The 26,448-nt window shown below is 41.6% G+C and overlaps 1 protein-coding gene across 1 annotated transcript in view; it reads left to right on the plus strand.

Annotated features, from left to right (window-relative positions):
• Positions 1–26,448, plus strand: part of calcr (calcitonin receptor) — a 53,334-nt gene that overhangs the window by 8,445 nt on the left and 18,441 nt on the right. The window contains exons 2-9 of the mRNA XM_030120848.1: positions 19,385–19,452; positions 22,266–22,416; positions 23,050–23,157; positions 25,430–25,515; positions 25,614–25,755; positions 25,997–26,107; positions 26,219–26,331; positions 26,441–26,448. The exon at positions 26,441–26,448 is cut by the window's right edge and continues 65 nt beyond it. Of these exons, the coding sequence (XP_029976708.1) occupies positions 19,408–19,452; positions 22,266–22,416; positions 23,050–23,157; positions 25,430–25,515; positions 25,614–25,755; positions 25,997–26,107; positions 26,219–26,331; positions 26,441–26,448 (764 nt within the window). The 5' untranslated portion in view covers positions 19,385–19,407. The remainder of the gene's footprint in view (positions 1–19,384; positions 19,453–22,265; positions 22,417–23,049; positions 23,158–25,429; positions 25,516–25,613; positions 25,756–25,996; positions 26,108–26,218; positions 26,332–26,440) is intronic.

Below are 26,448 nucleotides of genomic sequence, written 5' to 3' on the forward strand. Positions count from 1 at the left end.
TCGGAGCGTACCGGGGACACTCTGCCCTGGAGGGAACTGGAGTTAATGCCTTTCAGCTGAAGTAAAGCAGCAAAACGCTTTTTTAATTAATTTCCTATAGCCCTCACAGCTGTACTCTGATTCCTCTTCAAATGCACAAAGTGGAAGCTCCAATATAAGACGTCCTCAGGGGGTCTGTTTGCAGCGATCAGGCTTATTGAAAGGCTATTAAAATCCCTCAAAGTGTATATTTGGTGTTGATACACTCATTAAGTGATGAGTAATGAGTCCTCTTTAGCAGAAATATTGACTTTCATATAATCCACAGCATTTATTTAATCTCATTTATTGCAGTATTGAATTATTACAGTATCCAAGAAGACAATTGAAGTTCTTTCAGTAAAAAAACACATTTTAAGAGGAAAGAGAAGCAAACACTGAGATGAGAAGTCGTCTCCTGAGAGAAACTCCTCTATTAATGGTAATTGAGAGCACGCCGTGCAGGAATGTGCTCATGGCTTTTTCTTCTAATTTATTTTTATTTCTCCGGACCCGAACCAAAACAGCAGCGCTGTCTGCAGGACGTGAGTTACGACCTGCAGATGGAGCGGAGGAATGCGTTCTGTACTGTAAGTCACCTGGATGACAGCGCCGGCCGCGGCTCGGCCCATCTGTCACCATCTTTCGTCACTTTCAACTCACTCCTGAGATCCTGCTGGCGACGCTTCCCTGCTCATGCAAATGTTCAAAATTGTCAATAGAAAGCAAAATTTTTTAGGAGTTTTCACTCTTGACTTTGAAACTAATGAAGTTAAGGTATTTTTTTAAAGCGGTTTTTGATGATTCCCAGTCAAGCTAGTGTGAAAAATAATTCCTTTGTTTCTTAGAAGTAATCATTGAAAATGTCTGCATTTATTGTAAGTGTAATGGAGATCAATTACAATAATTGCAGAATGTGGTTCAATCTTCATGTGGGCTCTTAAACTAAAAACTCCTGGATTAGTTATTTTGGCTGATTAAATACTTGTTCCGAAATGTACACTGTTGGTTAAATAGAAACAATGAAAAAATAATAATATGAATTGATTAACTACAATCACGCCTTGATTAAAGAAGTTAATCATCTAATTATACGACTATCAGAACTGAGAGAAATTCATTTGTTTTTCTGTAATTTCCCTAACAACAGTCAACATGACCCCATCACAGTGTGATGCTTTTATATGGTCTTCCATTTAGAAAAAACAAACAGTGTCATATAAAACCTAATTCTTCATGTTGTCAATAAAATGTGGCAAAAAGTTTGTGACATATTAAGATTTTTGAGTGTTTTAACCATGTATTTCAAATGATTTTTCCCCGAAACATATAAAACATTGGACAAACTGTGTGTTAAAAGTTAGTATGAAAATACATTAAAGTTTTAGTAAAATATGCCGTGACTTTGGCCCTGCTAAAAGGAAGTCAGAGTTAACATCAGAGACTTAGTATTAAATCTTTAAAATTATTACAAAACACGCCTTATTGGTTTTGATAGCAGAGATAAACATTGGAAAAAAGCAGGGAAAAGAGGGCACTCAGAGCGTTCCCATGGGACATCTTTTAAGTGATTTAATTGCCAGATTTAGAAGCCAACCAGTCATCCGCATTCTAATTAGTGGAAAGATATTTTAGATTAAGCAGTGTGGTTGAAGTCCTTCGTGCAGTCCCACTCTGACAGTCTGAAACTTCATTTTGATAGCACTAATGGATTATTATGAGGCCGACTGTGATCATGAAAGCGCAGACACATCAACGTACATTCATCCACTGATTAGTTAATAGTAGAGCAATTTGCAGCTTGCTTTTCCGGCCGTCCTCTCCCTGAAATGGTTGCAGCGGGCATGGCTGCAGATAATGGTAATGGCATCAGATGGGGAGGAAATGGGAGGCAGGCAGACTCTCTTCACCCCAGCAAATGTATGCAAGATTCTTTTTGTGTGTGTGTGTGAGCGTGTGTGTTAACACCGGACTGACTGTGTGAGCATTTTTGAAACCAGCACCTCAAATTTCCTCTCTATCTAGTCCACCAAAGAAATACTTTTCAGCTCCCGCAGATAAGGATGTTGTGTTGTGATGAACTCCTTTGAACTCATCGACTAAGTGAACCCAAATGTGGATCAGGCCAAGAAAAAAATTGTATAGAGCTATTAAATGGATCTCCCACCCCCGTACTTTCTGCTTTACTCAAAAAGTCTGGAAAAGAACATCCAAAGATGATCAGTCAAGTTATTTTTAGACCCATGACTCCAAGTTAGCCTCTGCTGCGTGACCATGAAGTTTTGATCTATGCTGCAGGTTTTAAACCCCCCCACATTCATCAGTTTAAAGAAATAATAATCTGATTTTTTTTTTTTTAAATATAAATATACTGTGCATAGCTGACAAACTATCCATAAAGCAGTCCAAATTAAATTTCCTAATGAATGAGAGAGGGTTTTTTTTTTATAGTGATTTTTATTCTCAACAGAGCTCACGTACGTAGTCGACCTGACCGTGTCTCTTGGTTATGGTCAAATTGCCCTTACTGACAGTTAATGGACACTGTTTTCAGAAAAATGTTGATTGCAAAGCACAGGTCAGAAAACAAGGCAACAAATCAAGTTATTTCCTGTTGAAAACGGAAACACAACAAACTTCATAAGATGATTCAAATCCAGCGTAAACGTGGATGTGGGTTCTTGCACACGTCACAAATGGAAAATTGTATATCGCATTATGGAATTAATCCACTGACTGAGTCGGATGATATTTTATAAAGCCACGCATTAATCTGATGACTTTATTCAGCGTGGATGTAAACAGTAAAGTCTCTGATCTCTTTATGATGGCAACAGTTTGTGAGTGGGACGTATTTAATGTGTTTAAGAGCGGGGAAAATGTGCTAAAAGTGCTAATATTACAGTGAGTAACTGAATAAATAATAAAAATACTGTTCCCATGATAGAAAGATCAGCTTCAGTTTGTTGTGTATATGACTTCAGATGGAATATTGAATGGTCATAATGTTTTGGCTGATCAGTGTCAGCGTGGGAATGTGGGTTGTTCGATTTGTCCAAAACTTCCGTAACTTTAAGAAAGTTGGATTATTGATGGGCAAAGTTCTATACCCATTGTTTTAAATATCAGTATTTTAGATGCACTTTTCTTGTACCGGCAGAACTTTCCTTCTCACTTCAATGATCGTTTGTAGCGCTGAAAATATTCATGCAGGGTGTGGAAGATAAGTGGACTCAGCAACTTCCACAGGAAATGCTCAACTTTCATTATCACCATTATTTAAAGTGCAGTCAAAAAAAAATCCATGTTGAAGTCAAAGAGAGTTTAATGTGGTGCCAACTGCTGAGGCCAGGATTCCCCCTCCTGTATTACTTGACATTATGCAGCAACTACTTGAGAGAAAATATTGCATTTAGTGTAAATTGTAGCACAATTGAGGACAGGATGCACCTTCAGCAGCTTTTCTGTACCAATAAGCTCTGCTACATGATAATATTATATTAATATAGTGTATTTTTCCACTCACAGGTGGGACATGTCAGCATTTACATGATAATGTGCTGCATTTAAGAAAATCTCGTCTGCATTGCTACGTTGCTGTGCAGTTTTTAAATGGGAAATTGTGTGTCCTTGTGCAGGAGAGCTGGCTGCTCTGCTTCCTCGCTGCTGTTATTGAATCTATTACTCAGGGACAATAATGTCCCATTATTGACTGAGGCTTCTTATCAATATGGGTTTGGTTTCATTCCAGTCAGAGCTGCGCAGGCAGCCGCCCGCAGGTCTGTCACTGTCTGCTGCCTCCAAATCAAGGTTCCATCTTTTTAATTCCGTCTTTGTTTCTCTTCCTTCGGCATATGAGAGTATAATGATCCATTTATGTTGAGCTGTACGTGGTCGCCAACAGATTATTATTATTATTCAGCTAAAAATAACTGATTATCTGCTCGTATAACACAAATGAGGAACGTTTTCCTGCCATGATGACATAATAACGTCATTCATAATGTTATTTCCGTTGTATTGTTTTACTCTGTGCATCATCTAAATAAGTCCCTACACGGATATTGGGCAATTATTTATTTGGCAGGGACAGACTTTGGGATCAAAGTTGAACTAGTTTCAGTGATTTCAATCACAAAATGATAAGCAGGATGCTATATATTTGTGTTTAACTCAGACAGTCCCTGCAGACAAAACTGCAGATAAAACAAGTATTTATCGATGCGCGTCTCGTAAACAGAGCGATGGATCGGTTCAGGAGAAATATGGACTCCTCTCGGTGCAGAGGCGCATTGCTGCATTTTGAATGAACTCCATTGAGAGCAGGAATGAATGGCTGTCAGTCTCTTGGCAAGAGACACGAGGATGAAAAGCAACCGTGAATCGAAAATGTCAACAAAATTTCTGTCTTGTCTGCAGACATTTGAAGAGAGCAGCGACAAAGGTTGCTCCCCCCATCACCGGAATTCACCGGGCCGCTTGCAGGAGCTTCTCTTTTTTATTAAGCTGGAGGAAATATTTGATCTTACTCCATTTGACCTCCTAAAGACAGCTTACATAAACTCGGATTGTGTCTTCAGACATCTTTTTATCAGAACCTGTTAAAACTTCAGCAGCAGCCCCACAGGAACATACACAGTATATATGTGGGCGTTAAATATGTTTCATCACATCAGGTCGGAATGTAAACACACCACTGCATGCGGTAATACAGTTTTCTGAGGATAATTATAGATACACTTATGTTGTGTCTTGGCACACGCATAAGAAGCAGCAGCCACTGTAATCCCTCTCATTCACACACACACACACACACACACACACACACACACATACACACAACCACACTGACACACAGCTTGAGAAGCAGCTTTTGATAACACTCCATCCTCAGCTCCCTTTGTATTGCTGCTTTTTTTTTTTTGCCATCTGAAATCATTTGCATATAGTTTACTTTTTAATAGGGTTTTGCAAAAATGGACTATTGTATCTCCGTATCCTGCAGAAATTAGCTTTTTTTTTCCTCTTGACTATTTTGTGGTGCATAAACAGTTTTATGCATTGTCATTCCATTTTTTAACGAATGCCTTTTGTCGGCCGACACACCGTCTCAATAATGGTGTCCGTCGAACAGTTTTATGTGGAGGTCACTGCTATGGTTAATGGAGATGGTACTTTGGTTTGATGTATCTGCTATAAGGAAAACGGTCAACTGTGTGCTACATGTTGTATTTCTCCAATTCTTTTCGGGTCACACAGGCTGAGATGCCCTCTGAGCCTCCCCGCGATGTGCCTTCACCCTGCCTGCTGTAACAGGGGTATTTCTGTCAACCTGTTTTTATTTCGTCCCACCTAATCTGATTTATCATTGAGAGGTTTGTTCCACTCGCCCGTCGTACATCCCAGAGCGTTTAGCTGTTCCAGTAGCTGCCTCTCATTTTCCGTCCGAGCGAGCCCTTCCTTTCTGATGCATTTCAAACTGTCTTGTTTGAGTTGAAGATTGAGTGGCGGGATTAAGTTGGACGGCTGCCCTCTGGGGCCTCTGATCTTTGTCCTGAGGGGGACGTCCTCTGTTTGATTGCGATCTCTGATCCCAGAAGGTCTTATCTTTCATCTTTGATTTGTGGCACCTCTTGTCTACTAATGCTTCTGCAAACTGATCTCTGTGGCCATATAGAGGCTGCTCCACGGTGTTTTTTCCATATAGCTCACTCGCCCCTGGTCCTATCATGTTCCACTTTATGCAATCATGGATTCAGTGTAGCTCTTCAGAGAGCTACATAAAGATACAGTGTTTGATCTTGCCTAAGTGAGGGCTCAACTTGCAAACCCAAGCATGGGGCTTTTAAAGCCTGCGATGGGAAGGGGATCGAAAACATTCCAGGAATCTTCAGAACGGTCACTATGAGAGGACCAGTTTGATTCTTACACATAGAATTTTTTGCGGTATTTCCATATTGTGGCAGGTACAGTCGATGCCACTCCTGAGTGTGTCTTATAATGTCTAGAAATATTGAGAAGCTGTGAATTTGGTGTAAGATTGGGTGTTTGGATACTGCTATTGTTTTCGACTGTCATTTAGGGAAAAGGCTTCACTAGTTTGACACAGACATGCACAGCAGCACATTGGAAAGTGAAAGTAAATTGATATTTAATGTAATTTGGGCGTGCTGTGTTTACTGTGGTTAAAAGAACACGGAAACGGCTTCGAATGTTTTCATTTCGTTGAAACAGTGAAGCCAATATATCTGTCTCCCAAAATATCTGTTTATTTCCTCCATGTTTTCGAGAATTTCATGAAAGGGTAATTTTGAGATAAAATGTTGTTTCCTCTGTTCTCTAACGTTGCACCCAAACTGGAAGAGGTCAGACCGCATGCACCATCTGTCCTCTGCGCCGTGCTTTGGGGAAATGAGACTAACAAATGTCATTGGTCGGTTGACAGATGAGATGGAGGCTCAGCGGAAAGTCAAGAGGAAATCAAGAGGCTGGGGAAAAGAGAGGTTGCTGGATGAAAGGACCCTGTTCCCCTGAAAATACCCTCTCCTAAATGGCAGATGTCTGCGAGCACCTGAAACCCTCCATGGTGCCGCCGAGGGGCTGGAAGTGTAAAGTTTCCTCTAATTGTTTTGGGAAATAAACAGAAACTTAGTGAGGAGATGTCAAGTGTCGGGAAAGGATCTGCTCATCTCACAGTACCAAGCCTCCTCTGGTAAACAAACCCCTTTGTTTACTGGTATATGGGGGAGGAAGTAATATTCGGGGATTACACAACTGAGTTGATATTTAATAAACTCGACTCACTGGAAATTAAAAATTCTCAATGTTTACCGGCAGGTATATTTTCCATACAAATAAGATGTAAATGTATAATAAAAGCAGTGTTTTATTTATTTGTTGAATGATATAACAGATTATCATATTGCCAGATTACCACGTACGTCCCTGCACCTGTACCTGAAAGCGGGCGATTAAAAGAAATGGTTTCTCTAGAGAATACTTACAGTCTGATGAGCAAATTCAAGTGAATATAGACTTTCTAATTCTGGGGTGATGGTGCTGCAAGTCAGAGAGTTCATCGCTGCCAGATGCCGTCCCGCTCCAGAGACCAAGAGATAATGTCGGCATGAAACAAAGCGTTTAACGAAACGCCATCTCGGCAGCGGCCCTCGGGATGCGGTGACATTAGAGCGAATTAATCACCTGTGTGCAAATCAGCGGCAGCTCTGAAAGCAGTAATCACGCCAGCGTTCTTCTTTTGTTAGCCGGGCTGGTTGCATGAGTGACACTGTTAAACATCGGATTATTATGCTCTGCGATGATGTTGTTCTCTTGATTGGCAGATTCTCGGCCTCAGAGCAGGTGATTGTGCTGCCGGATCGCAAATTGTCAAAAAAAAAACAAAAAAAACGAGAGGAGCTTGCAGCCGTTACGATGCGAGATGTTCTTGATGCCTTTTTTCATCAGTACTTCACTGTTAAATATGGTCCAGCGTTAAAACTAGACTTGAGTATCATTGAGATTGTACTTTCTTTCTTTCTTTCTTTTGATGTATATTCAAGGGTCTATATTCCGTCTTGTGCTCAGTGTGGCCCGCTCCATTTCTTTTCATGTCTTATCAGTTGTTTCCACTCTTCACATTTTATGGTTTTTTTCTGAACTCCCACTGGTCTCTGTGTTTTCCTGTTTAGCTCTGCTGCTGTTACATGTGTCTCTCATTCACCACTGTATTTATATTTGGTGATTTGCCACAACCCCTGATTGTGCCGGCTGTGTCTGGTTTTCCCTCCCTCTGTGAGTTTTTGAAGTGTGGTAGAAAGTGAGAAGGCCTGGAGAAAACCCCAGGCAACGAAAACTTGAAACCTCCTCATGGAAGGGGTTTTGGCTTGGAGCCATTTTGGTGTGTGTGCTGTACTTTAAAAGAGAATGTCAGTTCAGGTAACTCCCGCAGCAAAGCGCCCCATCTGGAAACCTCCGCATTCGCTCGGTGCTTTGTAGTGGCTACATGAGCACCGCAGTGATTTACTGCTGCTGCTACTGCTCCAGTTATTTTTCCTGGGTCTGGGACTGATGGATGTCCTCACTTGTCATCTTCCTTTGAAATGTTGTCCTGTTTGTTCATACACGCCGCGCAGTTCCGTTTGAGCTGATCATGTTTTGCGCCCCGTGGTTTTGCACTGAGTAGGAACTGCAGGGTGATCAGAACAAACTGCTGGGACCTTCCACCTGTCAGATAACAGTGACAAACATGACACCAATGGGATTCCTCAATACTTTCATTGTTGTATTTCAGTAAACAAGAACAAATACATAAAAACGAGAGAAAAAAAATGTGATTTTAAGTTCTAAATAAGGTGAGATTGCAGGCACTGTATGATTGATTTCACAGACTCTCTGGAGAAACATCTTGTAATCCAAAGTAATTCAACGGCCATCATGACTTCAACCTTGAAGGACAGAGTGCCACAGTTAAAGGACATGAGCGAGAGAGAGAAGTAGGAGTAATGGGTGAAATAAACTTGCAAAAAGCAAAGCTTGATAGCTGTCAGGATGTGTGCAGAAAACCCTCCGCAGAGGCTTGCAGCACCATTTATCTCATTGCTTTCGGTTCGCTACACCCAGCCGATTTATTTTTAAGGCTCTTAAAGAGGCAGAGTGCAAAACACAGGTAATTTACTTTGGAGGAAACCCAAAAATATGATGTTGCTCTGTAAGCGCTGTATTTATAAATCGGCAACTGTTGCGAACCGGTTTGATGTTCTCGTTTTACCGTCGGTGTGCATTGCCCTCGCGGGGCTGCTTTGTTTAAATAACTTGTAGACAGCATCCTTCGACCAGATGGGCCGATTTCGTGAGACAAACATTTGTTCTGCTGTCCTGGAGCACGTCAGCCAAGTCTCCAGTTTAAGCTTACAGGCTGCAGTTCTGCCTCCTACCTTCACATCTGCATTTTCCTTTCAGACTTCACAGTCGTCACCGAAAAAGTTCTTGACGTCTGCATTTTGTGGTGCGGCAGGGGACACACAGCAGAGAAGTAGAAATACACACCTTATTTTATTTATGGCAAGAAAACAGAAAAGAGAGCACAGACCTAGTCCAGGCGGTTTGCTAAAGAACTGCTGTGAAAAGCTGTTTAGGCTCATTTGGGGATGTAAGAAAAATGGAAAAACCATGTTCAGGTTGGAGTGTTACCTCTGAAAAAGGAAAAAAAAAGTACCTACACCTAGCGCTGTTCACCATATTTGAGTTATTAGCTGCTGCTTCAGGTTCCTCTATGTAGTAATATTTAGGCATAAGAGAGGTGAAATGGCACGACGGCTTCCATCGGCCTGCCTGGCAAAGACCAAACAGCTCCATTTCACATCTGATAGATGGTCTTTGAAAAGAGTCCATGGCAGCTGGATGAAAAACTGAAAATGGAGGAATCATAATTCAGAAAGGCCACGTTTAGGGTGGCTTAAGATCAAAGTCTCGACTATGATGAGATGAACCCCGAAAGGGTTTGTTGTTTTACTTTCCACTTTCCACTTCTTAATCTGCCCTCGCAATCCCTCATCTCTGTCCTGTCAGCTCATTTGATTTTTCTCTGGTCCGGGAAAGGGAGCGTGGGGGACGTCATGGCATTAGAGATGAGGTATAAATCAGCGAGCACGGATCTCTGGAGAGGTCTCCTGATGCTTGTTTTGAGCAGCTGCAACACTACAGCAAATCAAATTTCCCTGATTCACCGTCAGGAACCACTTTCTTGCTAATTTACTAGTAATTGCAGGACATGACTTCAGAAAACAACTTGAGTGGAGAAAACTTTTATTTTACACACCCGCTGGTATTTCATTACTATAATCTTTTTTTTTTTTTTTGCAGATTTGAAAATGTGCTGCATGTGATTGGAGGATTGTTCTCTGACCTCCTGAAGATGAATCACTTTATCCTTGAAGAAATAACTGTCCAATCAATCCATGCGTTTTGTGTCCAGATGCTTCTAAATTTGTTTACTCATCATGGAGATGAGCTTCCTGTCATAATGTATTTGGTCCAACGTCCCCTTGTTCTTTGTAAACGATAAATCAAGCTGTAGCCATCCTTCACATCCCAGACTTCATAGGTTAAGATGGATCCTCATAAAAAAAAAACAACAATAAGCCGGAGGACATTTATCGTGTCAGCTGCTGAGTCTACATTCAAAAACGGTCTTTCCATCGCACCCATTTGTTTTACAAAGAAAATCCTTGACTTGGTGTTCCTTTGCACAGAGAGTTGTTGCTGATTCAGGAGATAAGTTCAAAAAAGGAGACTGAATACAAAGTGAGGGAAGATTAGGCTGCCATGTTTCACAGCTACTTGTACGTCGCTGAAACAAATGGCTGCGGGAGCTGTTTGAGGGCAACGGTCACACCTGTAGCACGGTTCTCAAGGTTGAACAAAAACAGAGAAGTGCTTACGCTCAAATCAGGTTTTTCTTTGCGCTCCCACTGGCCCTCTCACCGTCAGACCAAAAGAATGTGAACAAATCTCATGCTGAACAGCTGTACGAACATATTTTCTGCAACGCCGCTCCCACAACCACACCGTGCGCGGAGCTAAATGCATGATGGGTGATCGCATTTGGATTTTTTACTTTCTAAGAACGTACAGAATGCAAATGTATAATGAAAGTGAAAACAACTGTAGGTTTTCATCAGTTGTGCACATCAATAATGACGGCATTCAAACAGGCTCCACTAACACATAAATTATAATATAATAGCCAAGTTGTGGCAGCAATGTTTTCTAATAATTTGCTTCCTAATCTTGGTCCACATTGACATCCTGCTCAGCCTGTCTCTCTGCTCAAACAAACAGATTTAAATGAATGGATTGATATCCAGCTCCACAGAAACCACTAAAGCAGGGGTGTCAAAAATAAGGCCCGTGGGGCAAAGAAGTGGTCAGCGAAGTACCGGCCGGTGCCTTTCTGTGTGGATGTCCTCCCCCTATGTGCATGCTTTTCCTCTGGGCAGTCCGGTTTCCTCCCACGTTCCAAAAACATGCATGTGGGGTTAAACTGTTGATCCAGAATTGCCCCAAGGTGTGTGTGTGTGTGTGTGTGTGTGTGTGTGGTTTTCCGTGTCTCTGTGTGCTTGCTCTGTGATGGAATGGTGACCTGTTCAGGGTGTATCCGGCCCTCGCCCACGGTAAACTGGGATTGGCTCCAGCACCTTGTGACCCTGCACAGGATTATATGGATGGATGGAGGGATGGATGGATGGATGGAGGGAGGGAGGGAGGGATGCAGACATAACCCGGGCTGAGATATCGGTGATGATGCTATGTAAACTCGCTGCGTCATTGCTATCACACTACAATTTTTCTCAAAACCAAGCTGTCAGGGTGAGTTTGTAAAAACATGCATGATCAACAGCTTTAGAAGACACTTTATGGATGTTATTGATTGGCTTTATCTTGATGTAGTATTAGTTTTTGCTTGTAATTGTTTGCCTTTGTGAAAATAAAGACATTTTCATCACATACACTCTGCGCCACAACAAAGAAACATTTATTTTGGTACTATTTTACTGGACCGGCCCACTCAAGATGAAATTGGATTATATGTTGTCCTGAACTCTACTGTGTTTGACACTGCTGCTCTAAAGCTTGCTGGACATTGGTAACCAAGAACCAGACTCACGACACAGTGTTCTAACCATCTTTTTTGTTTGCTTCAAATTTTCTTTCAATAAAAACATTTTTTTTTCCACCAAACTAAAGGTTAAGACTTCACCAGCTGTGGAAAGTTGACTTCATGGTCTTGACTCTTATCTACTGTACTGTATATATTATATCATTTCTGTGCTCAACAGTCACTTCGCGCACAACACTACAAGCTATCACAGTTTTATCTCAGTTTTAAATTACATATTATGAAATTAAAACCCTTCAATGCAGGATCAATGAATCCTAGTATTGATAAGTTACCACATAAGTTGGTGTCAAGTGTTTTGCTACAAGTATTTTTCACTCTTACAAAAAGCTCAATACTCCATCAGACTCATCCAGGGGTGTCAAACATACATTTCATGTTTTAAAAACCTGCTTTAAGAGTTCAGAGTGAATAATTACAATAAAAACATTGCACGTGAAAATAACCTAATCATAAGTATTCTTTATCATTTGTCCTTCAGGGGGGCTATATCACAAAACCGAAACATAAATGAAAAGAAAACTGCTGTTTTCCCTGTATTGCAATAGTCGTGTAGAAGTTACAATTATTATTATCTTATTTTTAGTGAAATGGAGTAAACTTTAAAACTTCTTCAAATCAGACTTTATTCATGTATCACTTTTTCATTTACTTTGCTAAACTTCAAAGTGCTTTTTAAGATGATTGACGCCTTAACCGGACAAGGAAGTAGAAAGAAATGGAAAATAGGACAACAGAGAAATAGGCATTTAAAAAGGCAAAACTAGGAGAGATTATTAAAAATCTGAGGAAAAGAAGTGGATTAAAGTATCTTTGAAGCACATAAAAGATTTGGATTAAACGGTGATATGATAAATGAAAGGGAAAACTGAAAATGGAAAGCTAAATTGATTGAAATAGGAATTGTCTTTTCATATAAGCTTTTCGTCTTTTCAATGAGATTAAGAGGTATGGGACGAGGAAAACGAGTGTGACGCCTTTGATTTAGTCCATTGGTTGCAATATCTATATCTATCTATCTATCTGTATAGATCTATGAGCTGAAAATATGACAAGTCACCAAGAGGAACCTGCTTAATGTTTCAAGTGTGTGAGCTGATGAATCCTGCTGATCTGACCTGAGAGGCTCAGAAATATCCTTAACAGTGTGTCCAACAGTGGAGAAAAATGCTTCTGCAGTGAGGAAGGATAGCAGACCTTTTAAAGGGGGGGATTTGTAAAAGAGGAGAGAGAGAGCGGGAGCAGCAAAGGGGGGTGGTGGAGGGAAAGGCAGGAGGGGGGTGGATGAGAAAGAGATAGCGAAATGAGGTTAGAGGGGAAATAGATTAAAGGAGTGGAAGATATATGGAAGTGAGAAAAAGGCCAGAGAGGAAATGAGACTGTAGAGAAATGTGGGATTCGAGAAGGAGGTAAAAGCACGGGGAGGAAACAACGCAAGCTGCTTCTTTTTACCTTAATTGGAGAGATTGGCATTCGGTGTATTTTTAGATACACGTGAGAAATGAGGAAAACATGAGAAAAAGTCACCGCTCCGACGATTTACCTGTTCCCACATCAAAACTCCAACACAGAAATGTGCAGCTTCAAAATATGAGTCAGAGCGAAATGTTATAGCTGACTGAACCCAACACCGAACAGGCTTTAAATATCCTCCGTTCAAATGATTTGTCCTTTTAAAAAAGAGGAACAAAAATCCAATCCAAGAAAAACAAAATCATTTCTATTTTACTGACTTATAAAGTTTGTCTTGCAGTAACATTTCTGTGTTGTTCAGGAAGAAATCGTTTTAAAAGACGTTTCATCCAATTATTTAAATGGATTAAGTTTAGCCATCAACCAATTAACTGCTAGTGCAGCCACATAGTCGAGCCATGATTGCAGTGAAATCGCCATAATAAAACATCAAAATGCTCTTTGGCTGTAAGCCTCATCCAGGGTGTGTATTGCTAATTACACCCAGTAACTGACGATGTTTTTTTTTAAAGGAAACCCCTTAAATGTGCTGAGAGGTCTGTGAAAAATCACAAGACGGTAAATTGAATGTTGATTATTACACAGGAAAAAGTGACCACTCCGCTGAGTTGTATTGAGCTGAAGCTTTACATATAAACTGCAGTAGAAAATAAATGTTTACACCAGTTTCCCTGATCAACTGCAGTGTTTCTGTTTTATCTGTTTCTTTATATATGTGCAATATAAAAAAAAAATCACAATGAAATCATCTCATAAGTAAGGTTGAGACCTGCTGCTCATTATGTCCATCATAACCATTGTATTATAATATACCTATGTTATATACCATTTCATTTCAAGTCTCAATCTTAAATACAATGGACCAGGGTGTTATTCATTGCTCTAAATTGATGAAAAAATGGCATCATTAGTGTTCAAACTAGCCTCTCTGTGTGTTATTGCGGTATTTTAGAACTGGCATCTTAAAGCAACACTAAGGAACTTTCAGTTTTCGTTGATTTTGGCGGCGCCAGTGGACAAAAGCGGTAGTGTTTTGCCTGAACGAATACAACAGTTCCCATGAGGACTAGCGCGTGGTGTTGTAAAAATGCTGCTCCCGGTGGCATGCTGTGGGACTGAAGTCGCCTACATTTGTTTCCAGTGGCTGTGTGAAGGACCAATAGCGACGAGGTCATGAATCTAAATGAATCTAATGGTGGCTAAACGATGTTATATCATGATGTGACGCATGCCGTAAAGCAGTCCGCACGTCTGGAGCTTTTGAGTGTGCAGGGTTCCTACCGCCCTCCTCACAGTTTCTTAGTCCAAGTGAAAGCAACACTGACGCCCTCAGCCCGTGACAGAGGGGACATTCAACTAGTTATAAGTCGATGTATCATCACAAAAGATATTAAAATGTTTTATTAAGGTTGAAAAGTTCCTTAGTGTAGGTTTAACATAAAGTGAATAATCCAGCTGAATACCATGTATTTTGATTTGATTTTTGATTGATTAAGTTGCTGCATGGAGCTCAAGGTAGAATGTTTGAGGAACACAACATTTTTCCATGTACTGGTAGTTGTTTTCTTTTTTTTCTTGTAATGTAATAAATATTGACGCAGCCATGAGAAATAGCAGATGCTGACTGATTTTTTTTTTTGGCATTTACTCATATGCATATGCAGCTTGCTGAATTACATTGCTTAAGCACAACACCAGTGTGGGCTTTAGGTGGAGGCCGTCACTAGAAAGTTCATCTATGCTGTGATTATGAGTGCTGCAGCAGTAAGCAGTAAATACAGTCTTTCGCTCGTACGTCAGGCGGCTCGCAGTTCATCGCAAATATGCCTTTTTGCTGTTTAGGCAAGAATTATTTGACAGCCCAGTGGGCAACGTCCGCAGTCGGTCCGTTTTTCAAACTAATCCACCTGAACCCACATTGTTATCCAGCTCGGGACGCCAGCTCACGTCTGCGTGGCTGCTCCCTTCAGACTGAGCGATGGCGTCTGAAACGGCGAGGAGTCACATCCAGCCGCCGCATCCTCAATCACCGACGTGATGTCAGCGCAAATCTGTGCTGTCGCCGCGCCCGTGACCGCCCGCCGCACGGGGAGAGAGGGGAGACGCTCGGGTCCGTGCGCTTCTGTCAGAATGATATAAGGATCGCTTGAAGAGGGGCAGGAAGGAAATAAACCAAGGAGGAGGCGGAGATTAAGCAGAAATAATGATGCCAATAATTATCAGCGTCCACGGATGGAACATAAATACGTTACAGCAACGACAGAAAGAGCCAAGAGCACCAATTAGAAACATCCACACCGTTAGATATTTTGTGCTGCGCTCACTTTTGAAGGGGCTCCATATTGAAAGTGACAGGAGGAGACAGCAGAGATAATAGAGTTCACAACAGTTTTAAATCAAGCAGAGTAATCAAGGGAGCTAATCCTCGACTATTTTTCACACTTTTCGCCCCCATTCCAGTCGCCACAGAGGAATTAAATGTCTTTATTGTCAAAATGAGCCATGGTGGAAGTGCTGCTTAATATTGCAAAAGATTCAAATCCCCATTGACACCGTCTGACCTTTTACGCTGACGTTACAGTAGCTTTTAGTGCTGAACAGTCATAGAGAGCGTCCAGTGTGCTGTTTACTCTACAAACTCGTGCTCTCTGAGTGCTTTCCGCTGTCTTCTCTGTGGGGGGGGTTTGTGTTTTTAATGAGCTACACATGTATCCATAGGTGCTCCTCGCTCACAGAATGCTCGAGGGTCTGTGTTAAAGACCTCGAGTGCCTTAATGCCGATGGCTGAAAGACATTACAGAAGGAAACTCCCATGTTCGTTCAAGAAGTCAAATACGGCCTGGAGGTTTGCGTTTCTCTGATGTATGTTGCAGCGATGTTTAAGATTTAAAACAGGCTGTCAGCAAGCATATTAATGAAGCACAGCAGGTGGATTTATTGTCTTAGATAATCCTGAGTTTTAACCACCTTCAGCATTACACACAATTGACTTTATTACTCTTTCTGATCAGCAAACCATCTCTTTCATACAGTAGATGACAAAACCACTTCTTTACAAGTCTTCACATCTGGCGCTGCAGACTGGAGACAGTAGGAACATCTCTAATGTTCTGTTAGCTTTTTAAAACAGTACAGTCAAAATTTGATCAAGTAGTCACACGTTTCATTAAAAAGGTTGTTACTACTGCAACACGTAGAAAATCCAGTGCAAAAACTCGTTTTTTTTTTTTTTTGTTTATTGACGTCTACTATGAGTCTTATCTACTAAATGGGTACAAACGTGATACTTTGCGCACAAACATGCTGGAGCACGATAACGCCTTCCATTTACTGTGTTTGCCTTCATGAATATGGAATGTGACTGCAAGCAGCTTATCCTAACTCACATACCACAACCTCTGTGATTTAAAGTGTCTGCAAACGCTTGTGTTGGCAATTATTGCGGCTGTTTTTTAGAAGGAGCTGCAGTTCGGTTCAGGCTTCAGCAGAAATGCTGAGAGTCGTTTCCTCAGCTGGCTCGTGGAGACTTTTGTTTGAGGACTTCAGTATCACGTTATGATATATTATGTGTTGTACCTCAAATGCCAATTTCAGATGTACTTTCTGTAACGTTCTGGTGTGTTTGACGACTTCCTGAACCATCATGTGGGTGTTTCAGGTGTTTATGAGCCACAGTAATAACCAGAGTGCAAATATCCGTTATTCCCCCTCCTGCTTCTGCTGAAGTGTTTCTGTCAGGATGGAAGCTACTTTACCGGCAGAATTGACAACACACATTAAATTAATCTACAATAAAATCAGAGGAAAGGCTTGCTTCCAAGGCTCCAGGTGCAGACCTGTCACATCAAATAGTAATGTATTATTGTCGAATGCCTCAGCCATCGGAAAGTGGCACCAAGGGCCGTAAATAGCATCTCTTGAAGGACGGTAATTTGAATCGATACACGCTGCAACCATTGTGCCAGTTAAATAAAATCCGCCCCCCCATATGAATTATTTTATAACTTTGATATCTTTCAAAAGTAGAAAGGAAGGAGTCATGATCCATCTCAATGCTATATAAAACAAACAGAAGGTATAAGCACAACTCATTGAAGGAGCCTGTTTTTCCTGTTGGATGGAAAAAAAAACTCTTGCATTTCTTCCGGGATTCTAATTGTGTAGAACATGCGTCTTTCAAAGAGCACAGCTATTAATCCACTTTCTGATGAACTCACGTAATTACCCGCGGCTCTGATGCAGAATCGCACTGAAGTCATGATAGTTTTTATAGATCGAATCTCCCCCAGAGGCAGTTTAAGGGATCCATAAGCCCTCCCCCGTCTTTGTTCTGCTACCCAGCGTGTAATGGATGCATGTTTTGTGTGTTTCTTTGTGTTGCTTCTACACTCCTTGGTAAAGCTGTTCGCCGCAGCGACCTTCACTTTGCTTTCCAGCACACCGGTTCCACACTTCAGTGCAGTGAATTATTGTACTTCGATTTTCGTGCTGGGAATGTCAGGTGGACTGCAGGACTGGGCTGAAGGCTAAGAGAACACGGACATCTCAACAGATTTTTGAATATGTGCTTAAATGTGAGGATTATTTAAATTTATTTGAAATCTAAAAGACTTTTACAGCTGCCAAACGTTCAAACATTTTCAGGATTTAAACCCATTTACTGTCGGTTCATGTTTTCATCAATTATACATGAAAAAGCCATCAAAGTGGTATCATCACCAGTCATATCCATGCCTCTTATCACCACCAAATCTCCATTCTCCTACAATTCATTTATCTATTTTAAGGGATGTTTTTCATTTTTGGTGGGTTTTCCTTTATTAAAAGACCTTTACATACCAAAGCTGGCATTTAAAGTTTTAAAATTCTAATTATGGGTTCAATGCTTGGAAGTTGTTGAAGTGGTTTATTTAAAAAAGCAGGAAGCCAATATCGAGGTATGATGATTTCACAGCAGTTCTTTTTTTCTGTCTACATTTTTTTGCCATGTATGAAGAGAAGCGGAGTCAACTTGAGGAGTGAATAAGTATTAATATCCAGACTTGGCTGATACGGCCTTCGTTTGGCCTTTCGTTTCTGGGTCTGTATCTTTTCAGTTTAACATTCTACAGAGCCGCTCAGTGGTTTGTAATTTAAACAAAAAAGATGAAACAGAATAATTGAGTTAAAAAAGTCCTTAAAGGCATATATCCTCACAATATGGGAGCTTATGGGAGCTGCAATGAGTAGATTATGCGTGCATTTTGACTTTAAATCGTTTTAAATAGGCCGTCGTGTATTAGTCTAGACAATGAGTTGTGTTTTCAGTGCTGGTGAAGTGTGTGTGCAGATGATCGGTGTTTGAGCGTTTTTGGGCCCCGAGACTGAACAGTGGCCTAGATTCAGCACTGACAGCAGTTCTGAAGTTAATATATCCACTCTCAGTTTGTATTTCAGGATAGCATGAAAGAGTAATGGGAGATTTTAGCAAATTTCAACGGATCCCTGGTCAGAGATCAGTACTCCGAGCCTCCGGTTTTTGGCAGTTGCGGGTTTATTTGTCATCCTAAAGCTAAGTAGCCTACCATCAGTGTGTCTCTGAAGCCAGAACAAATACCATTAATCCTGCTGGCCTTTTTTTTTTTGTTTGTTTTTGGTGCAGGACTTAAAGGACCTGCTCAGGCATGCCTATCTGCAGAGCAGACCGCCCCATGGGGGGCTGCTCGGTGCGCAGGACGACCAGCAGGTCGCTCTAACTGTTCAAACTGTGGCGTGATGGGCTTCCAGCGGGGGACTCTGCACGCCAGAGCACAGAGACCTGAAGTGAATTTTAATCTGGGCTGCTCTTTGAACTGCTCTCACCGTCCTGCAGGGCAGAGACTTTGTGCACGATGATTAATAATCATTAATTATTATTGAGGGGGCAAAAAAAAAAAAAAAATAGAGACGTAATTGTATTGTGTCACGTTTTTCTTCGCGTAGCCGTACCGTTACTCTGCCATGCTGGTGAGCTGACTGCCGGTCGAACAGAGGGCTGTGCAACGCCACAAACTGCAGTCCTCCTGCTGCAGCGTTTTGCATTTCAGATGAACGATCACTGTGGCTGTTTTCTCCCGAGGGGCTGTAATCCTGGTCTGAAACAACAACCAAATGTTTGCTCAGTCAGTCACTTTCACGGTCGACACATGATTCAGGTTTAACTTTTTGTTCCCCTCTCCTTCCCTCTCTCTGCAGAGATTCGCCTGCAAGGAGAAGATATGAGGTTAGCGGGCTGCTTCCGGATCCTGGGGTTTTTCCTGTTGGTAAGCTCTTTCTCACTACTTCAGAGGAGGATGTGGCGTTGAAGCGAAGGTGGGAAGACCAACCGTCCCGCTCATTATGGATGCAGAACATGTGCAGAAACGCAGGTGTCAGTTTTCATTACACCAACATGTGATATTCAGCGCTCTAATAGTTTTTCTGTTATCAGCAAAATCTCATAATTCATTTTCACTTGTTATTTAAATTAATATTTCTGATTTTGAATTATGGGATACCCGGAAGGATAAATGATCCTTGATTGTCTCGGTGTCTGTGAGTATTTACTCAGCTCTACTCCTGCTGGATGTAATTCTTGTATTTGCAAATGCTTGCAATCTTTTATTTCCGCAGGCCTGGACACAAAATGATAAAACTGAAACTCAGCATTGTATTAATCAGCCCATTACTTAATTGAATACTATTCTCAGTAAATCTGTATGGAAACCATGGGGGAGAATAAAAACATTTCACATATTTAGCATGTCTGTGTTGATGAATGTTCAACCAAATGCAAGAGTTTTAGGAATACATTTAGAGACTGAAAGATTTATAGAGTAGAAAAACCAGAGAAAATCAAAGATGTACCGTATAATGAAGTGAAGGCCTGTGGCTTTTACATTTTCCAAGTTTTGATTTTATCGTTCCTCCAATTTCCCGCTTGATTTGTCAACTTTATTCACTCAACTCATTTCAATTTGGACTTAGATTCAGATTAAGATTTAGATTGCTCCTTTTGGCAGACGTTGTTGTATTTTATTCAGTTACTTCAATCGAATGAACAGAAGTGACCTGAGCCGAGCTAAAAGCAGAGATTGTAATTCAAAGCAGGTACAATAAACCAACACGAGGAGAGAAATTATGAAGCAATACAAAATAGCTGCTGTGATAAATCGTCTTTTTAATAATGTGGCTTTCAGACCTGCTTCATCCAGACTTGGGTCACAGGGGTCACTGGGCTCTGTTCAAGCCAATAGGGAGCCTGAACAGGTCGCCAAATTACTGTGATAGAAGATGGAAAACAACAAAAGAATGAAAAGAAACACAATCAGAGGTGAAAATGTCAGAACAGTTGCATCCATTTTGTGTTTCCCTGTGAAAATCTCTGCCTAATTCTGCCACATGTTTATTATTTCCTCCAGGGCTTCACAATATATCAGCACTGACGTCTCCCGTCACAATCCACACGGCTCTGGTCTTGCATGGGTGATTTACTAATAAACTCTGAGCGATTACTCCATTTTAAGGGTTCTTGGATGCAAATGAGCAACGTTATGATCCCAATCATTCTGCTTTGCATAATTCTCAGCAAACTCAGTCAAGCAAGTCATCGAGTGCGATTATTATATTTTGATTTATTTATTTTTTTTAATGCTGAATTCAGTCGAGTGTTAACGACACCAGGTTTACCAACATGACAGATCACAGCACACCTGGCTTGTATCGATACGCTTGTGAGCATACAGGCTGCATGTTCTTCCTGTGGTTCCTCTGTGTGTGCGTGACTGTGTTTGTCCTCGATTGACCCGTCCAGAGTGTGTCCAGCTCTTCTGATGGACGGTTAGTAGATGGGACATTGCTCGGACCTCATTAGGTGCCCAGAGGTCTTCATTAAGGATTTGATCTGACTCAAGATTCCTCCCAAGCTCGGGATTTGATTCCATCTGCTGTGATTTCATTACACCCTGGAGATCTGCGTCACATTCACCGTCCCCCAACGTTTAAGAAATTGCCTCAATTATCCAAATGGGCCTGTTGAAATTATCAGTCAAAGGTCTCAACACTTATCTGATGTCTGGGGAAAATTGTGGCAGTGTGATGCGAATACACTCATTTCCCGCTGGCTCGGTGATGAATGCGGTTTTGTGAATCTGCAGTGAGGAGACTGAGGGAACTTTTAAAAAAAAAAAAAAAAACTCAAGCCTTTGCTCATCAGCTTCACGCTTGGCGTTGAGGTTTTGCCGCCAAACGTTTTCAGTGGCCGACGCCTTCCGGCTGTTGTTTGTCACGCGTGGTGTGTTAGAGTTGAGGGGAGGACTCCGGGAGGCGTGTTGGAGACGCGCCGCTCAGCTGATACTGGTGGTGGCCTGGTGGTCGTATGTATGACGTCATTTACTTCAATGCTTGGAGTGACATCATATGTACGGCTGCTAAACTGCTACACGGGACATCAGAGCTGTGAACTCCTCACTGGTGTTTTTATTTGTTTTTTTTTAATTTTATCAGAATGGTAAGAAAGATATCTTTAATCTAATGAGAAGTCGCGTTTCCCTCCACAAACAGCCAGGTGCGATAAGGCGTCTGGACACAATCTCCCCGCCAAGGCGTTCAAATTCCTTAAAAAATGCAAGAGCACGAGCCCGGTACTCCGAGAGGCTTAAATTTCAAGCGAAGAAAACAGGAAGATAAGTCCCAGTAAAAGAGGCTCTCTCTCCTTCAGTGGGCAGCGTGATTGAAATCAGCATTTCACACAGCGGCTCTCCTCCTTTCAACGCTTCCTCCAAACACAAACAAAAGAGATGAGATAAGATCCGTTTGGAGAATATCAGCTGCTTAACTTCTTTTGACAGCTCCCACACGCATTAAACTGAGTTATGTGAAAGGAGAGAAATTGTCAAAGGAAGAGAGAAAACTACAGCAGATCGGTTCTGGAGATGCTTCTGAAAACTTCGCCATGTCTATAATTCATTAATGTTCTGAGTGGTTTGTCAATCAGGGATGCAGATTGCAGGTGCTTGAGAAAGGCTGCATTCACACTTGTTTTTTTTGTTTTTTTTGTCCGTTTACTCTTAACTGGAATGTGATGTTTTCTCCACAGCACAGGGCGTCGCCGGCGACCGAGCCAATCTCGGACCCATCACTCAGCCCTGCATGGATTGCTTTAGAGAGGCAGAGCGAGCAGGTGCTGAGTCAGGGTCAATACGAGTGTATTGAGCTCTCCAAAAGAGACAACCGGCCGAACGGGACTGGTGAGAGGCCCGAATTATTTCCAAGCTCTTCAAGGCCAGATCGATTACCTTTAGTGTAGCGTCGCAGGCGTAGACATGTTGGAAAACAATTAATTGTGTTCAAAACACTATAAACATTCCTGGTTTAAGGTGGTGTAGTGTTGTCAGCTTGCAGCACAGCCGAAGGGAAAGAAAGTTTTAGGTTAACACTGCTGATGAATTGCTTTCACGGCTGTAGAGAATTGATGGAAATAGTTCTGGAAAGTGCAATGAGTGGTGCATTTTTCACAATAAGCATAAGTGCTGTTGTCAGGAAATCCAGAAGTAGAAGTTCTCTAAGGAATCTGATTCAGTGTATATGTACAAAATATATATAATTTTCCATTTATTGGCCATTTATTTAGTGTCAGAGTTAGTCTTTGGTGAACAAACTGATGCAAATCATCATTTTTGTCTTTTAATAGATTGGATTTATGGGTCGTACAAGGAAAAGGAAGAAAATTCCTTAACAGTACAAATGTATCACAGTAGATGGGACATCTTTAATGAACTCCTGTTTTTCTCACATTTACATCTAGTGTCACACATTTACAGCTACTGCACTGACTATAGAAAAAACATGTTTGTAAAAAAAACTTTTCCCTCATCACTAAGGCATCTTCTGTGGTCGTATGTGGGACGGCTTCTTGTGTTGGGATGAAACGCCCGCCGGGACATCTGTAACGCAGAACTGCCCAGATCAGTCTGACCTGGAAGCAGCCGGTAAGAAAGTTTTATACATTTGTCAAAAGACTACAACAAGTTTTAGATCTGCAGAAAGAGTTAGTGTGTGTGTGTGAGAAGTCAGGTCAGTGTGCTTACTATCTGCTCTGAACCAGAAACCTCAAATAATAATAATAGTTGATTTTATTTAGATTCAACTGAGAGGCAGTCAAACTGCGTCTCGTTGTTGAACGTTTCAGATTAATTGCATGATCCCATGCCTCATATCCTAAATGGAAAATACATTTCAATGAAATTACATTTTTATCAAACCACTCAGCTAGTTCTCTAGTGGCTCTGCTTTGCGTCTACATTTTGGACATTTTATTGTTTTATAGTTGCAGCTTGTTTGTTTATTAGTGGCCATTCTGCAGCTGCTGGAGTGGTTCAGAGTCTGTGGGCCGCTCAGTGAAATCACTTGACTGAAACAGCTCAATAGCTATTGAATGGACTCTCAGTACATTTGGTGCAGATTATTATGGTTCCTAAAAGTGGGAATTGTTCATCTTTGTATCGTGTGTCTCCAGCCGGTCCGAATTGCCACATATTCAGTAAATAAAAAGGTCTCAGAGTCTGTTAACATTGTTTCCTAGAAAGAAGCAGTATGTGAATGGCGTACGCTCTCAGTACTTGCCAGACTCTTTGTGGTTCGACCTTGCACAATAATCAGCATAAGACCGAACTAATGCACAGTTTGCAGACTGTACGTGAGGCACTTGACACCTGAGTCAGCCAAGTGCTGCTTTAATACATCCTCATGCATCCTGATTACTCCAAGACGTGCTGCTGCTGCTGCTGCTGCTTTATCAAAGTGTCCTGCCCCTGATCCACAGCAGGCCTGAACCTGCACACGACTCGACCCCTCTCTGGTGCTCAGACCCTTCAGCACACAACTTTGAGCGAAATAACTTTTTGTGAACTAACTTCTCGTCATTTCCTTCAGATACAGACTCACAGTTCTGATTGTCTGTGCACTGAAGTTTGGGTGAGACATTAATTTTCTCCTTTGGATGAAAAGCAGCAATACTTTGAAAAAAAACAAAAACTCATTTCATTTTTGGGCAGTCAATGGATCAACATTGTAATTTGTCTACTTATTCAACCAATGCGTTGCTTTATTACAGAATACATGCAAAACTGAAGCCTCTGTAATTTGTATCTCTCGTCTAGTCTTGGAAAGCGGCAAGCATGGCTGCAGCCTCTAATAAATAAAAAAAAAAGCTTCTCTGTACCACGAAGAAGGGAAGATTTTCTTAAAACTGAGCACATGTGACAGCTGGTATTAATGATTGATATTGGGGATAAAAGGTAAATCATCAAATTAAAAAAAAGACATTTAATTATCTTGAAATTGACACTGAACTTTAATTATATGAGTACATCAAATGTCTAAACAGCAGTATCACTAGTTTCCATTGTGTGTGCAGTTTTTTTAAGTTGTGAGTAATACGTGGCTAAATAATGTCTACGTGAAGAGATCCAGAGTCAAGTCATGTCTGATTTAGAAGATGCAGTCTGACGGAGAGCGGGGAGGTGAAGGAGAGGACAGAGAGATGAATGAGGAAAGAAAAGAAACAAAACAAGACGGAAAGAGAAGAAGAGAGCACAGTCGTACGGGAAAGCTGGAGTCTGGGAGATGGATGGGGAGAGAGAATCCGAACGAGGGAACGGAGGAGGTGTTTTCGTAAGAGACGGCTCATAAAGGATCTTCCCAAAATGGCCGTGACGCTGAGCAGCTCCTCGCCGGTCTGAGAGAGTGGAGCTGCTGGCTGCGAGAGCTTCGGGGAGGCGCGCGACTGGTAGCGGCCGTCGAACAGTTGATGAGCTGTCAGAGCCGAGCGGGCAGTCGGGCTGCAGTCGTTGTTGTGGAGAACAATGCGCCCTCATTCTGAGCCGAACCATAGATCTGCAGCGCATGTGGTTTCAAGCCTGACATTTGACGGTTTGCCAGAAAATTTTCTACAAAAGGTGGACTTTTTCTTTTTGACATAACTTTAGATGATGGGCGCCAAGGTAAATTATTCACAGTTGTTTGATTCAAGGTTCAATTTACACTTGAAGGGTTTTGCCAATACGGTGCTGCTGCAAAGCCCTGAAGGACACAGCCAAGAAATACAAATATTCTCTCCTGAACTCTTTACTAAACAAACAGAAGCTGTAAACTGTTCCTGTCAGTAATTTAATCCCTAAAGTAGACGCTTTCAGGATAGCCTTTGATAAATTATGCAATTGCCAAGGTACCAATGAGTCGATTTCTTTATTCTCTCAACAGAAAAAGCAACCAAACTCTGTGATGAATCAGGTAACTGGGTCCAAACTGGCTCTAATTGTCAGCCTGCATCAAAGGACACTTTAGAGGTAATTGCTCATTGGCTGTTTACAGTAAATACTGGACCGGAGTCCGCGCTTGTATCACTTTCTCCATGCATTCACTTGTTTAACTTTTTTGTTCCCAGAAAGAAATTCACGGCTTTTTAAGGGACGACATGCAAGAGCCAAGCACAGCCGCCACGGGGGTCAGCGTGGAACAAACTATCCTCCAAAACGAGGAGAAATGCCTGGAGAAAATGAAGAATGATCCACCATATAATAAATCAGGTAGTGATTCTGGCTTCTCAGGCCGATCTTCTAAATCTAGCACTCCCTCCAAAAGGTAAACAGCAGTTTATCATTATATTATGAGTCTGACAAGAATCAAGAAGGTAAACAAAATCCAGGTAGGCAGAAGTGAATCATGAGTGTCGAAGGCACGTAAGAGCAGATAGATGTGTCCTGCGACACACTGGTAGTCTGTCCGGGGATGTGACCGGATTGGAAGCTGTTATCCATGGTGTTTCAGGCCCGTACTGCAGTCGGACCTGGGACGGCTGGCTGTGCTGGGACGACGCTCCAGCAGGAACGTCTGCCTCCCAAAACTGTCCCGACTACATTCCTGGCCTCGACCCCCACGGTGAGTGGAGAGGTTTATTAAAGTTCTCCTCTTATATTTTTCTCTCAGTCGTGAATTTGTGCCACATAATCTGCAAGAACTGAGTTGAGACTATTCTCTCATTTCTCTTAGAAAAAGCAACAAAGGACTGTGGAGCAGACGGGCAGTGGCTCCACCATCCAGAGAGCAAGAGACTTTGGACCAACTATACACTTTGCACAACCACTGATGAGGAGAGGATGAGGGTGAGGCTTTAATGTGATGGCCAATAAGATCAATAAGAACTCACTGAACTTGTTACAGGCTACATTTAGTCTTTGTTTTTTTTGTCAAAACTTCCTTTTTGTTCCCTAGTATTTAAA

This window comes from Salarias fasciatus, chromosome 22 (assembly GCF_902148845.1).
Source record: "Salarias fasciatus chromosome 22, fSalaFa1.1, whole genome shotgun sequence".
Lineage (NCBI taxonomy): Eukaryota > Metazoa > Chordata > Actinopteri > Blenniiformes > Blenniidae > Salarias > Salarias fasciatus.